The sequence below is a fragment of the Convolutriloba macropyga genome, chromosome 2 (genome assembly GCF_964194025.1).
Source record: "Convolutriloba macropyga chromosome 2, txConMacr16.3, whole genome shotgun sequence".
In the NCBI taxonomy this organism is placed as follows: domain Eukaryota; kingdom Metazoa; phylum Xenacoelomorpha; order Acoela; family Convolutidae; genus Convolutriloba; species Convolutriloba macropyga.
Window position 1 is genome coordinate 42,034,400 of NC_134469.1, and position 16,831 is coordinate 42,051,230.

At 35.3% G+C, this 16,831-nt stretch overlaps 1 protein-coding gene across 2 annotated transcripts in view; it reads right to left on the minus strand.

The window, feature by feature from the left end:
* LOC142358676 (uncharacterized) overlaps nt 1-16,831 on the minus strand; it is a 207,122-nt gene that overhangs the window by 43,289 nt on the left and 147,002 nt on the right. Inside the window, exons 5-6 of one of the 2 annotated variants that reach the window (XM_075410176.1) lie at nt 7,165-7,195; nt 6,945-6,971 (exon numbers count right to left, since the gene is read on the minus strand). In XM_075410176.1, the coding sequence (XP_075266291.1) occupies nt 6,945-6,971; nt 7,165-7,195 (58 nt within the window). The remainder of the gene's footprint in view (nt 1-6,944; nt 6,972-7,164; nt 7,196-16,831) is intronic. The other variant, XM_075410177.1, reaches the window with a different exon arrangement.

Sequence of the window (16,831 nt, forward strand, 5' to 3'; positions counted from 1 at the left end):
TGGTGGGGCAGGGTTGGGAGAACTGCATGTTGGACAAAAGGCTGTCCAAATCGTCAGGTGGAGAGGGACCGACAGCGGGAGTGTTCGGTGGGCAGTCGGGTTATTGCGGGAGAGGGGATGACAACAGAGGGTGTGAATCAGGGCAGTCAAACATTTTAGGTCTCAAAACAGTTTCGGTGATTGACACTTAGGGTGGCAGGCTCTAAGAACTGCTGATTCTCTTAATGCCCTCCAGGCCTTACATGTTTATGCCGTTTTTGAGGATGAAAAGTGAAAACCGTCAGTAGAAAAATCATCAAGAGCAAAGTCCTAAAAAGACCACAGTACTAATATAAATGGCACCAACTCCGATTGAGAGCATTTAAAAACGGCAAAATATTTTTTTTTGAAACATGTAAATTACTCAGACTATAACCCTAAGGTTAGATATCTACATGCTCTAAAATGTTAAATAAATTAATCAGCATTGTTATTAATATAGTAATCTTCAAATTGTGGCTGTTCGTTTTTATAGGTAAAAATAGGATTTGAAGGCTCCTATTTGTCTATTAACGGGTACTTTCCTGTGTTGATCGAGCAAAAACTCGGTTAAAACATTTTTAAAGCAAGTTTTACTGTTAAAAGTTCTTATTGAAGAGGGCAATTTGTTCCATTTTTGAACGCTTTTCAAGATTAAAGATTTGTTACTCCACTTCGTGTTCTTTTTTATAATAATTTGATTTGTTCTGTTGTTCTGTCTGGCGTTATGGCGACTAGTAAACATTTTAAAATTTTCGGATGTTTCCCATTGTTTTATATCTGTTTGTAGCTTCATTAGGCTAACTTTTGAGATAAACAATTCGGCTGGCAGGATACGATCCTTAACGAGAAGATCGATGGAGTGGTCAAATTTTTGACGAAAATAACAAACTTTTATTCCCCAGTTAATTTGCCTGTTTATGCGGTTTATGTTTTTCGCTGTAAGTTTGGAGGAAAACTCCACTGAAAGAAAGATGAGACAGTACAACTGACTAGAAAACATCAATTCTTACTTTCAAAGGTATTTGATTTCTTACAAGATACAAAGAACGAATTGCATTAGCCATTTTGCTTAAAACTGAATTCAGGTGATTTTCAAAGGTTAAGTTTGAATCAATTTGTACTCCCAGATAACGACATGCATGAGCTGGTTTGATAACTTCGCCTTTAAAAGAAATTTCTGGATCCGAATTAGTATGATCTGTAAAGAATAAAATCTCTGTTTTATCGGCATTTAATGTGAGTTGATTCTCTGTCAGGTATTTGTCTGTTTGTTCTAATATTTTTTACATTTTTTGGAGAATATTTTCATTACGTTCAAATTTGCATATAATACTAGTGTCATCCGCAAATTGGACAACATCATTTTCACCTTCCAGCTTTTCAGAAAAATCGTTGACATATAACCGAAAAATAAGAGGTCCTAACACAGTTCCTTGTGGAACACCATGATTAATAATTTATCTGATAAGTCAATACCCAGTTTTACGCATTGTGTTCGATTTTCGAGAAAAGATTTGAGAAGTAAAATTGTTGATTGAGAGAGGTTGAAATTTTCAGCTTTCTTGAGAAAGATCTCATGTGAAATTGAATTGAAAGCTTTTGCAAGACCTAAGAAAACAGCACCTGTGTCGTTATCTTGCATATTTCCTATTATTTTTTCAATAAAGTAAAGGACAGCATCAGTAGACGACTTTCGAGATTGGCAACCGAATTGTTTTTCGTTCAAGAGCGCAAATTTTTCAAGATATTCTAATAACTGATTAAGTAAAAGCCTTTCAAAAACTTTTGCAAAAGTTGGTGTTACAGAAATTGAACGATAATTAGTTAAAACAGAAACATCTCCTTTTTTGAAAATTGGTGTGATGTGTGCATCCTTAAGAATTGTTGGAAAAACTTTCTCTTGAATACAATCGTTAAATATAATCTGAAGATGTGTCCCAATAGCATATTTTCCGGATTTCAATGCCCAAGCATTGATGTATCCCGGCCCTGGTGCTTTGTGGTTGTCTAGATTTTCAATAACTTTATAGATTTCCCTCAAAGTAAAAGGTCTAAAATTAAACTCTTGAAAAATTCGCTCTATTTTTTCGACGTTCAATGGAACAATCTGCCCTCTGTAGATGCCCATTTTGCTGAAAATTCTGTTAAAAGCGTTACATATTGATTTTTTGTCTTTCGTTTTTTTACCATTCTCATCAATTTCAGTGATGTTTGGACTGTTATTTTTCTTTCCAATTTTTTTCTTAATGAAATTCCATATCTTTTGTGGTTTCAATTTTCTTAAAAAAATCCTCTGAAAATTGATTTTGTGCTTCTTTTAACTTTCGGTTTACAAGGTTGCGATATTTTTTAAATGACGCAAAAGATTCAGCAATTTGTGTCAATTTGTACTCATTGAAGTAACGATGTTTCTCAGCAACTAAATGTTTAATTTCTTTTGTCATCCAAGGTTTTTCTGAAGTAGTCTTTTTTATATTAGAAACTAATTTCTTCTCTGTTGGTGCATTTTTCTCGAATTTTGTCAGAAAAATTTTGTTAAACTCTGCAAACATTTCATCGCAGTTTCTTTGTTGATAAACTGTTCTCCAATCTGCAAGAGCCAGATCTCTATTAAATTTTTCCTCGACAAAATTTTTTGTATCTCGTTTAAAAAAAAATTTGTTTTTCTTCTAACAAAAAAAAGTTCGCTCTGAAACAATATTACAATATGATCAATATCGAAAGGAGGTAAGCAGACTTTCCAACTAGTGATTTGCTCATTAGTCGAGAAACAGTGATCTATCAAACTTTTTTTTATTGTTGCTTATATAAAAGACTTGCTCAGTATTCGAATTCAAAAAGAAGCGAATAAAACGACAAAAAATGGTTTATCCATACAGTTGACTTCTAACTTCCAGTTGACTTCCAGAGTAATTTTAAAAAAGCAGCACAGTTTTCGGCACAAAACAGAGTGCCGTTTTCTCCTATCAGGAATTTAAGCCTTCTCCGCAACATATTACAGTAAGCACAAGAGCCACTACTTAAACCATCATATGGATTCTAATGAAGCTGAAGGTAACGTTACCTGTTTTCCTCGTTTTGAATAGTCAAAGCCATGTATGAAATTTTGTGAGTCATGTCAAAGTTAGCTAAACAGGTACGGGCGAGCACAAAAAAATCCAAATTCTTTTGATTGCATAACGTAGAAACGCAATAGCCTTTGGAAAACTGACAGCTGCTATTAAGCAAGTCAATTTTGTCTTCGCAGCTCAAGTCCTATTGAAAATTCTTATTTCCGTGCAACTTGTTATGAAGGTGGACCAAGCTCCTGAATTGATTCTAGCAACCACGTATTCCAAAAGATTAAATGATTCGAGCAGAAACTCAATGGTTCATTTCAAAAAAATGACAGAACATACCCGGCAGATTGCCGGAAAATAGCCGCCGTTGATTCCAATAAGCATGATTGGGATTGAAAGAATAGATATTGAAAAAAAAAAGATTTTTGTACAAAAAAATTTTTTAAGTCCGATTTATTTTGATGGCATTTCGTAGTTGAACATAACGTACTTCTGTTTCTTAGAGAGAGGCTACAGGGGCTACTATCAACACCAATAAGCATTAGAGGTGGTAACTAAGACTTATAGGAACGACGTTCAAATAGCGGGCATCTAAAATTGGGCTTTATGGGTTTATCCCGTTTCTATTTCTGTTTCAATTTTTTATACTGACTCTGTTCATTTTGAATTGCTTTGCTGAGCAACTGATGTTCAAAATCACTTTTAGCAGAATGAGAGAAGAGAGAAACTAGCCTAGAGAAGTCAAAAAGATTTCACGCAAAATGTTGAAAAGGCGGCAAAATGAGGTAAAGCGAAACATTTTTTTTATTCGACGAAGTAAAAAAAAAATAGGAGCGCTATAATAGCCGGCTGAGAAGATGAGGGCGGCTATTAATAATGAAAATAGGAAAACACGTCAGCAAAAATTACGCACCAAAAACGGCACTTTTTTCCATCTGGCTGCCATGAATCTTAAAGAATATATAAACCTAACGCATATCGCTAAAAATAGATAGATTTCAGGGACCAACGCTGGGCTCAAAGCAGACGTTGGTTAGAAGGTTAAAACATACCAGACTCATTGCCACAAAATAGCCTCCATTGATTCTCAGAACCCTGATTGGGATTGAAAGAACAGGGAAAAAATGAGAAATTGAATTTTGTAGTGAACTTTTTTAAGTGCAAACTATTTTGACGTCACTACGTAGATAGACATACTCCTGTTTCCTAATGAGATAAATTGGCTAGTATGAATACCAATAATTAAAATAGATGGTGTCTGAGATATAAGAATGACGTTTAAGTAATTGGTATATAAAATTAAGGTTTATCGGTTTATACCGTTCTATTCCTAATTTCATTTTTATGAAACCGTTCATTTTAGATCGCTTTGCTGAGAAACTGACGTTTGAAAGCACTTAGATCAACTGAGCGCAACAAAACTAACAAAAACGAGTCTGGAAGATTTCGGGCGAAATGTTGAACAAACTTAACGGTAAAAGCTAACGGTAAAGCGATAAAAAAAATTAATCGACGAAAAAAACATTAAAGAAGTCGGAAGTTACATTAAAGAATTGAATTATAAAGAATTGAAAATCAAGCTAAACAGTCAACAAATTCCACGGCCCTATATGCACAAAATGAACCAAAAAAATCCAAAAACAATAATTTTTTTCAAGACCAACTGTTTTAAGAACCAAATAATAACAACACTTTACAAAAATTATGACTAATCATCCTCACAGTGGGCACACAACGCAACAACCTCCTGGGAATCAATGATAGCGAAGCGAACAAAACGCAAAAACTAATGAAATTGGCAAAAAGCCGAACAATTTGACAGTCATGTACTAAAAGAAAACCACATCACCAATACAATCCAAACACTTTAGATTATAAAAATAAAATAAGGCCACCATAAGAGCCGGCTGTCAAAAAAAGAAAAAAACAGCCTGTGCATCTGAAAATGTTAGAAGTGTATAAACTTGTCGACCACATTCTGAAATAAAAGTTACATATAGGTTACACAATAACCAACCTGGTTGAAAAACCAACCTGGTTGAAAAGGCTAAAACGTAGCCAACTAACTTCGAGCGAATCGCTCTCAAACGAACGACAGGCAAGTGGTTGGCTACGCTAGTATCCAGATGGGGCTAGGGGATTACAGCCTTGTGGTGGGCGAGCAGAGTAGGGAGGGAGGGGTCATGCAACGGGTGAGTAGAGTTTAGAGTGCTGAACGAGAGGGGGCCAAAACCGCCATGTGGAGGTATGTTGACTAGGGTGAAAGCAGAAGGGGTTGAGTGCAGGTGTTGTGACTGAGGGGGTCAATTTTTAAGATAATGAATACCATGAAAGTGTCTCCTAACAACAGTTTTGGTGAATCGAATTCTACGAAACTGTGAAGGCGTAAGGCTCTAAGAGAACTAATGCCCTCCGAGCACCACCTGTTTTAGAAGACAAATTGGCTCAGACAAAAAATTCGGTCGAGCGAAAAATCGCATCTAAAACACCACAGGACTAATATAATTGCTAAAAACTTTGTTTGATAGCAATTCACAAGTGAAAAAAAATCTATTTGAAAACTTAGGCTTTGATTTAAAAAATGTTTAGGTAACTTAAACTTAGCCAGTAGATTTCCTGGCAACAGTAGCGAATATGAAATTCTGATCAAATACATCTCTATTTTTCGAATGGAAAAACATTAACCCACAAACGTTGGACAAAATGCTCTCGAACGACAGACAGAGCAATTTAATTCAGAGGGAGCTGTAGCAAAGCGAAGTTTTCGCTATGAATACAAAAAGTTCCAACGAGATAAAATTCAAATCTGCGACCTCCAGAGTCCTAGAGTGAAGCACATACCACCTATCTGCCCTTTCCGCTTCTATATTGCAATGCAGATTTAATTTCTCGGATCTTTTCCGTTTGTGCCCCCCCCCGTTACAGAGCACGTGCCATTACATAGTAAACCATTATGTAAAAATATGGCACGTGCGTCTGGGGGGCGCAAATAATATGCGCCAACTAAGCTGGGGGGGGCACAAACGGAAAAGATCCAATTTCTCAATTAGAGCAATTTTCGTCAAGCATAAATCAAGAAGTCAAGCGTGAAAAAATCACTCAAGGAGGGAAATCCAAAGAATTCTCTAGAAGAAAACAGTACAGCAAAAATTGTGCGTAAGAAGACACACACGCGTTTAAAAAACCTGCTTCAAACCTCGTTCGAGCTCAATTAATAAAAAAATCTTTTTTATAATGAAATTGTATATTAATCTATTTGCAAAGAGCTCTCTGACTTCTTGATGCTATGTAAAATGGTCGTCTCAAAAACTCAATTATACAAAACGTAACTGTCTAAACGTCGGAAGAATTGCTCTCGAACGACTAGTGGGAGCCCTAATCAATTGCAGCCTGCTTCAGTCGGGAGGGGGGGGGGGCTAAATGGGACTAAGAAGATCAATAGTGGGCTTCAAATAACCACATTAGAGGTTAACATATACCACTATTAAGATTTAAAGTGAAAAATGGAACCAGTTTCGGCGCATTTTTCATTTGACTTTTAGTATTAAATTGCCGCCAATTGAGTTCAGCCGCTCGAAATTGTGATTGAGAGAGAATTTTAGATCACGCGAAACGCAAAAAGTCACTCGAAAAGTCAAAACGGTCCAGCGAAAATTTTGCATTAAAAAGGACACAGACGTTTACAATAATTGCTTCTCTACGAGAGCAATTAAAAATCAATTAGACAAATAGTCAAGTTTTTCACAAAACGGCACTCGGGAAAGGCTTTAATAATCATAAGCCTATTATCGAACCATACGTCCTTTTAAAGCAATAAATCATTCAAATTAGAAGCGGAACAGAAGGAGGGAAACTGTAAATTACCTTGGTTGTCTTGCAGAGGAAGGTCACCTTGATTAGATAGCAAACGGATTAGCAAAATAAGATTCAAATAAAATTTGCAGGTTAAAGATTACAGGGGCAACTTTTCAACTCAACATGAACCACTGTTTTCCCGAAAATTTCGGCGAGGATTGGCAAGGTTTTACTATTTTAAAACAGGCAACAATAATGTTACCTTATACAGAAAGTAAAGAAAACGTACCTTGGATTCTGAACTGCTCTTTGTAGGATCCCTAAACGATCATATGACTGTCATAAAATCCCAAAACGGGAAAACCGGGCAGATGGACAATTTCTATCGTAAAATTTTTAAAATACGATTACAGAACAATTATAAATTAATAATTATATTTATCAACAAGGATAAAATTACTGTGCGTGTTTTTTTTGTTAAATAAATAAAATTTTTGTTAATTCCTGTGCGTGTAGATTAAAGATATCCAACAAGCAGTTGTCCTAATCTTAAAAACGATTGCTGTGAAATCAAGCAACTAATCAGATTCACCCATTAACCATAAGCAACCGATGACAATTGCCATTGAGATCAGATAAAAATATAAGTAAACAGTAATAAGAACAACAAACATTAATAAAACTCAGGAAATTTCAGGACATTTTTGAGTACAAGCCAAACAACCAACAGTAAAAAAACTGAGACGATTATTTCGTTTCTTTGACTGAGACATTTAGGCATTCTTAGCATCAGATGAGACATGTCATTAGGGAGACTAAAAGGTATGAAAAAAAATTAAAACATAACCGACTAACGTCGGGCGAATTGCTCTCAAACGAACGACGAGCGATTGACTTCGTCAGTAGCTAGCCACGGTTTAGCGAGGCTAGCTTTAGCTTAATTGAATGGGCGTGAGGTGAGCGCTGCGTGGGCGGACCGAAGCGGGGGTGCAACCGTGAATTGGGGGGGGGGGGGGACTGATGTGAGGGCGGTGGGCGGGGTTGTGGGATCAATTTCTAAGAAACGACTTCACACCAAAAGTATAAGTCTAAAAAACAGTTTCTATGAATCGTATACATGAAGACTAGTGAGCTGAAGGGCTCTAAGCTTAATGCACAGTGGGCGCTACCTCTTTATCCCTTTTCTGAGCACGAAAAGGCGAATAGGTCAGACCAAAAATCGGTCAAGTGACAAACAGGATTTGAATAATTGCAACAAACTGAGTTTGAGAGAAATTAACAATGACTTCCTAAGAAGTGCCATTTAAGTCACTTACGATAAAACAGTTCTAGTATAATTTATAGTTAATGAGGATAAAATATGACGTCATGGCACATAACAGCAGCTGAAATGCTGCATCAACAAAAAGAGTTAAGGAGAGAGAGTGTGTAAGAGATAAAACGTGAACGAGAAAGAGAAAGAAATAAACACGAACAGACAGAGTGATTGAGAGCTAGGAATAATTTCCATGATGGGATTCGACTGCAACTTTTAGTTTTCTAGCCTTGTTAGTAATTGAATCAAATAAAACATAACTGTAAAATTTAAAAGTTTCCAGATTTCGCAGTAAAAAAAGTTCAAAACAATATTCTATCTATACAGTTCTGTCAAATCGCCCATCCGCAAGACTTTAAAAACTTTGTTGGCCAGTAATGATAGTTAAATTTTGAAATTAATTGCAAATTTTAGCAAAATTTTGCTAAAAATCAAGACTTTAATTAAAATCTTCAAAAATATTTCATTTTCTCAACAGACTATTCCGTAACCATATTTCAAGCCATAAGTAGTTTCGCCGGCTCATAAAGATCCATACAATTGGAACATTATAAAAATTTTCCCAAAACTTCGAAAAAAAAATAAAATTTTATCACAAAATTGCAAAAAAATTGAGTCATTAAACTATTGATTACCACTCAATTAACTCTAGAAACTATACAACTATGCAGCAGCAAATATCGGTCTCTGGAAGAGACCCCCAGCGCCCGAGAAACCTTAAAAAAACAAAAAGTTACAAAAAAAACTTGAAAAAATTGCCAATATATTTGAAAAAATGCTTAAAATCGTGCTATTAAAATACATTTCTCTATTTTATCTAGAAATAATGCAGATTAAACCCCAGAAGTGAATCCCTGGCTCATGAGACTGGAGAAATCTAAAAAAAAATGACCAAAAAGAGTTAAAAAAATTGACAAAAATTGCAAAAAATTTGTCAATTTTTTTAAAACTTTTTGGTCATTTTTTTAGATTTCTCCAGTCTCATGAGCCAGGGATTCACTTCTGGGGTTTAATCTGCATTATTTCTAGATATAATAGAGAAATGTATTTAAATTGCAAAAAATTGTGATATTAAAAAGTTGAAAATAAATCCATGGCCAAAATAAATTCCTTCATCAAATCCTAACGGAAGTTTTCTGAATTATTTTGCTACAACTCGTTTTTCTGAATTATCAAAAAATGCTACAATTCGTGATGTTAATCTAGGAAAACATTCCATCAAATCTAGAAACTATACAGTAACCAATTGTCAAAACCCAGTGGAGGTTTCTTGGCTCTTGAGGCTGGAGAAAACTAAAAAATAACCTAAATTTTCAACCTTGTAAAAAACGTAAGTTTTATCAGAAGATGCTAAAATTTGGGACATTAAAAAGTTGAAAACTATTCCATGGCCAAAAAAATTTCAGTAACTTACTATCAAACCCAAAACTAAGGAAAAATATGAAAATTCACTTTTTTTAAAAAGAATTCGAAATTTTGCGATGTTAAAAATGTTGAAACCATTCTATTACCACTAAGCTAGGCAGTAACCTATTATTAAACCCTAGTGTAAGTTCCTTGACACCTAGAGCTGACAAAACGCAAAAAATGACAAAAAAGTTTTGGATCCTTTCCATAAGTATACTGCCATTATTGCTTTCAGGCGACAAGACAATAGATATTAAAAAGGGGCAAAAATTGAATTTTCTATATTTTATGACAAAAGAATTCAAATTTAAAAACGCAATAGTTTCCCGGCAATGACTTCAATCAATTACAAATAGGTGCCATCAGCAAACATAGATATCATAATAATAGCAATCAACAGACGAAACATTGAAAATAGCAGTCAAATTGCCGCACGTGAGAAAATTTGATTTAGAAAGCCTAAAACTTGTTGAAACACCAACTTCTCACTCCACTTTAAAATTACTTTGAAAAAAATGTCTCAAGCCTACTCCTGTTTTGCTTCCTTTACTACTCCAGCCTGATTAAAATCACCCCCCTGATTTGACCTCTCACTGACGTGAACAAGCCGAAGTCTGAACAGATCTTAAAATAAAGACCACACAAAAACAATCCGAAGCTTTGGTTCGTAAAAACCAAGAAGAGTTCAATAATAGCCGAGCTATCGCTGTGCGTCTATACAAAAAAAGACGAGAAAAATTGGGGACCCATTTTGTTCCAAGTGTCATGAAGTTTTCTAATTTGTTTCGCAGTTTCATTAGACCCCATATATAAGGTGAATTCAACCCCTAAATTGGAGGACTACAAACTCGATACTCATACTGATAAGCAGTAAACTTTGATATGACACTTTGATAACATTATTCAGGAGAAAACTTAAAGACAACCTATTCTTTTCCAAGTTTTCAAAGGTGTTCTAACTTGGCCCAGTTTCTTTAGATTCAATAAAAATGGCGTGTTAAAAAGTTTTCTATTTCTAACCGCAATTCAATTAGATTGAAAAAAGGCAAATTCAGCTTCAAAGTGGAGGACTATTAGCGTAATACTGGTTGGATTATTGCAAAGACCATTCAGAAAAAAAACTAAAACATAAAACTGCAAACCAGAGCCAAATTGCCGCAAGTGAGCAAAACACCACAACCGAGACAAGCTTTCGTTCGAACACCGGTTTCAGGTTCTACTTCAAATTTTGTGTGACAAAATTTCACACCTAACCAGTGTTTCGGCGAGACTAAAAACATCGCTCCAAATTGACTTCGAACCATAAAAATTTGTGAAGACAAAACGCAAAAAATGACAAAAAGTTTTGGATCCTTTCCGTTTGTGCCCCCCCAGTACTTTAAGCTCCCCCTAGAGACAGAGCACGTGCCATTACAGAGTAAATCCTCATTTAAAAATATGTCACGAGGGTCTGGGGAGTGCAAATAGCACCCACTAAGCTGGGAGGCACAAATGGAAAAGAAACATTTTAAAAAAGATTCAAAATTGTGAAAATTATTAATATTTCGCGGGTTTTTAGAGCGCGGTTGCTCGTCAGTAGCTAGATTCGCTGGAGAGGAAACGTCGGGGGCAACACCGCGGGGTGGGGTAAGTGTGGTCCAAAAGTGGGGGTCTTCAACCTGTAAGAACCGCCCTTCACACCGTGAGTCTCCAAAACCGTTTGAGCTGAAACAACTGAAAGGCTCTAAGAGATCACAATGCCCGCTGAGCGCTACCTGTTTTTCACGGTTTTGAGAAAGAAAAGTCAAATGGGCCCGACAAAAAATTGCATAAAGATTGACAGGACTAAAATAATTGCTACAAACTTCGTTTGAGAGCAATAAAAAAAGCTCAAAAGCTCAATAATTCAAAGTAAAAAATGATAGTATTAGTCATAAAAGAATTAACTTTGAACAGAAATAATAAAAATGACTAAAATACTTGATATTAGCAACCTGAGAGACATGTCCTTAATGAGACAAAACAATGATACGAAAAAGACTACAACTCAAAACTTAAAAAACTCATTAAAATATGTTCAGAACAAACAGTGTCAAAGTCTTGCAAACCGCTAACCATTAACGCAAACACCTAATTAGATTCAATTATGACTCATTAGCAACCAATTATACTGCCATTATTGCTTTCAGGCGACAAGACAAAAGATATTAAAAAGGGGCAAAAATTGAATTTTCTAAAATATTTTATGACAAAAGAATTCAAAGTTAAAAACGCAATAGTTTCCCGGCAATGACTTCAATCAATTACAAATAGGTGCCATCAGCAAACATAGATATCATAATAATAGCAATCAACAGACGAAACATTGAAAACAGCAGTCAAATCGCCGCACGTGAGAAAATTTGATTTAGAAAGCCTAAAAATTGTTGAAACACCAACTTCTCACTCCACTTTAAAATTACTTTGAAAAAAATGTCTCAAGCCTACTCCTGTTTTGCTTCCTTTACTACTCCAACCTGATTAAAATCACCACCCTAATTTGACCTCTCACTGACGTGAACAAGCCGAAGTCTGAACAAGATCTTAAATTAAAGACCACACCAAAACATTCCGAAGCTTTGGTTCCTAAAAACCAAGAAGAGTTCAATAATAGCCGAGCTATCGCTGTGCGTCTATACAAAAAAAGACGAGAAAAATTGGGGGGCCATTTTGTTCCAAGTGTCATGAAGTTTTCTAATTTGTTTCGCAGTTTCATTAGACCCCATATATAAGGTGAATTCAACCCCTAAATTGGAGGACTACAAACTCAATACTCATACTGATAAGCAGTAAACTTTGATATGGCACTTTGATAAAATTATTCAGGAGAAAACTTAAAGACAACCTATTCTTTTCCAAGTTTTCAAAGGTGTTCTAACTTGGCCCAGTTTCTTTAGATTCATAAAAATGGCGTGTTAAAAAGTTTTCTATTTCTAACCGCAATTTAATTAGATTGAAAAAATGGCAAATTCAGCTTCAAAGTGGAGGACTATTAGCGTAATACTGGTTGGATTATTGCACAGACCATTCAGAAAAAACTAATAAACAAAACTGCAAACCAGAGCCAAATTGCCGCAAGTGAGCAAAACACCACAACCGAGACGGCAAGCTTTCGTTCGAACACCGTTTTCAGGTTCTACTTCAAATTTTATGTGACAAAATTTCACGCCTAACCAGTGTTTCGGCGAGACTAAAAACGTCGCTCCAAATTGACTTGGAACCATAAAAAATTGTGACCAGATAAAAAAATTTTCACTTCCTCAAAGTACGATGTGAATTTCAGTTCATTTAAACAAATAATTCCAGAAATCATTTAGTTTACAAACAAAAGAACTATTGGCACTGGATATACTGTTACCTATTCTAATATTCAGGGGGCAACTACTTTCAAGGTTACGGGACAACTTGCCGGCTTTGCATCCTTTCTGTGTTGATTCAGAATCAAATTGCATGCTATTTAATTGGTATCATTGGCAAAGAACAATTTGAAGACATGGCACACGTCTGGAAGGCCGATCATGTCCACCCGCACTCACTACGCTACGAGTCACTTAATTTTCATATGCTTCAGCCGATTTTATATTAGCAACAAGCTTTACTTCGGAGCACTAGAGATCACTCAAAAATGATGAACGAAAGCGTGAAAAAGTCACTTGAGAAGTCAAAGAATGTTCTAGAAGAAAATCACAAAATTGTCAAGCAAAAAATTTACATAAAAAAGACACACACGTTTACAATAATTGCTATGAAATGCGTTCAAGAGCAATTAAAAAAGTTTAAACAAATTTAAAGAGATATTCAATTTTTGACCAATTTTTTAAACCCTTTAAAAAGATCGTGGTAAGAGCATGTTGAACCATTGTCATATCACTTTTTTACCTGAAACAAAAATACCTTTGGAAGGTGAACCAGAGGATTTAATCAAGAGAAAACAGTTTATTCCATAAAATGAAGTTATCTCTAATCCTGTGCACCAAAATAACAAACAAGATATCAGAGAGCTGATGCTGATTTGAAGGTAGAATATTATTTTCCATTAAAATGAACAGTTTGACACCTCAGTATCTCAACAAATTCTGTTCGATCGAGACTGATCGAGATTCATAGGAAACCAAAACCTTGAAATATGTATCAGTCTACATTATATAAGCAATTTTATGAAAAATTCTAAAAGATCCTATGCATGCAATTGGTGAGCAGTTAGGATCTTATAGTTCTCAAAAAGATGAATGCCATTTTTGTTGTACTTGAAGAACAACAAGAATCATAACTTTTTTCTGCAAAAGTATAAGAGGTTTAAGGCTGCTAAAATTGACGCACCCACGTCGAAACGCTTTACGGACTTAATATTTGATGGATAAAATTATGGCGAAACACTATGGAATATGCTTAATTTTGACGAAATTCAGCACTGAAAAGACTATTTATTTTTCACTTCCTCAAAGTACGATGTGAATTTCAGTTCATTTAAACAAATAATTGCAGAAATCAATTAGTTTAAAAAAAAGAACTAATGGCACTGGATGCACTGTTACCTATTCTAATATTCAGTGGGCAACTACTTTCAAGGTTACGGGACAACTTGTCGGCTTTGCATCCTTTCTGTATTGATTCAGAATCAAATTGCATGCTATTTAATTGGTATCATTGGCAAAGAAAAATTTGAAGACATGGCACACGTCTGGAAGGCCAATGATGTATATCGAGAAAAAGAGTGGGCCAAAAACTGATCCTAGTGGAAATCCACAGTCCAATTGCTGCCAGCATGATGTACAAAAGTTCTCTTTTACTCAATAATATTGTCTGAATCTAAGTTTTTCAGCGACAACAAACAATTCATTTCTGAAAATTGCAATATAGAACAATCAGAAAATTTTTTCTGTCGCATATTATCAATTTTGCATGTTCAGCTTGACACCTTCAGGATGCACCAAAATAATTCAACTCAATTATTCCACTATATCTCGAAAATGGCAATAGCTGCATCTTCCTCTTTTACAAACATAGCTTGCAGATTGGCAGAAAATAGCCGCAATAGCTTTGTAGATCTGCAGTCTCAAAAACATAACCGACTAGCGTCGGGCTAATTGCTCTCAAACGACCGGTTGGCTTGGTCAGTAGCTAGCAACGGTTTAGCGAGGCTAGCTTTAGGATACTTGAAGGGGTGTAAGGTGAGCGCAGCGGGGTGCACCGCACTGGGGGGGGGCAAAAGCGGATTGGGGGACAGACGTGAGGGCGGTGGTTGTGTGGGGGTGTGGAATCAGTTTCTAAGAACCCCCTTCACACCTTAAGTAAGTCTCCCAAACAGTTTCTGTTAATCGCATACTAGAAGACTAGTGGGCTGAACGGCTCTAAGAGAACTTTATGCAAACTGGGTGCTATTTCTTTATCCCGTTTCTGAAGACAAAAGCCAAATGGTTTAGACAAAAAATTGCATCAGAGCGACAAACAGGATTATTATATTTGCTACATATTGCCTATGAGAGCAATTAAAAATGATTTCCTAAAAAGTGCCTGTTAAATCATTTATGGTAAAAAAAAACATTTCTACTATAACTGATTGTTAATGAGGATCAGAGATGATGACCTTACGCCACAACAGCAGCTGAATTGCGGAATCAACAAGAGAGAGAGAGAAATACAGTGAGAGATAAAACATGAACGAGAACGAGAAGGAAAGAAAACCCAACCCACAGAGAGAAAAAGATAGGAATATTTTCCATGACGGGATTCGACTCTGGAACTTCTAGTTTTCTAGCCTTATTAGTAAATAAATCATATAGAAAAATGAAAAAAGGTAAAATTAAATACAGACATTTTCAACATTAGGAAAAGGACAAACATACCCGGCAGATTGCCGGAAAATAGCCGCCGTTGATTCAAATAAGCATGATTAGGATTGAAAGAATAGAAGATATTGAAAAAAAGAGATTTTTTGTACAAAAACATTTTTTAAGTCCGATTTTTTTTGTGATGGCATTTCGTAGTTGAACATACTTCTGTTTCTTAGAGAGAGGCCACAGGTTTACTATCAATACCAATAAGCATTAGAGATGGTAACTAAGACTTATAGGACCGACGTTCAAATAGCGGGCATCTAAAATTGGGCTTTATGGGTTTATCCCGTTTCTTTTTCTGACTTCAATTTTTTTTACTGACTCTGTTCATTTTGAATTGCTTTGCTGAGCAACTGATGTTCAAAATCACTTTTAGCAGAATGAGAGAAGAGAGAAACTAGCCTAGAGAAGTCAAAAAGATTTCACGCAAAATGTTGAAAAAGCGGCAAAATGAGGTAAAGCGAAACATTTTTTTATTCGACGAAAAAAAAAAAAATAGGAGCGCTATAATAGCCGGCTGAGAAGATGAGGGCGGCTATTAACAAATTTTGCAAACAATTGCAAATTTAAAAAAAAACCTTGCTGAAATTCAAGATATTTTATATCTTAAGAACCATTTCATTGTCTCGAGAGACTCTCCGGTATAACTGTTTCAAGCCTGAAATAGTTTCACTGGCTCTTAAAGATCCATAGACTTAGAACGTGATAAAATATTTAACATCAAAAAGAATGCAGGTTTTGTAAAAAAAATTTCAAAAAATTGTGATAATGAAAATTAGAAAATTAATCCAAGAGCATCAAAAATTTTCCAGTAAACTATTATTAAACCCCAACGGAAGTTTTCTGGCCCTTGAGGTTCAAATAACCTAAATAAAGACTAGAAATGTCAAAAATTTTAAAAACTGGCAATAATTGTCAAAAAATGCTACAATTCCTGGTATTAAAATCTTTCAAGACATTCCATTACATCTAGAAATTTTACAGTAACCTATTTTCAAACCCTAGAGGAGGTTCCTTGGCTCTTGAGGCTGAAAAAAATCTATAAAGAATTGGGACATTACAAAGCTGCAAAACTTTTCCATGGCCAATGAAAACTTGTCAGTAGCTTATCAAACCTCTTAGGTTTTTTGGCCCCTGGGTTTGAAGACTGGAGTAAGGAAAAATAAACTTCAAAAAAATTGAAACTGCACGATTTGTCAAAAAAATGCTATAATTCATGATGGTAAAATATTGTAACCATTCATACCATTACCACTAAAAAGTATTCAGTAACCTATTATGAAAACCAAGAGGAGGCTCCTTGACACCTAGAACTGATAAAAAATTAAAAAATATCAAACATTTTCATAAAGCTTGAAAAAAGTTGGTGCAACAGTGTG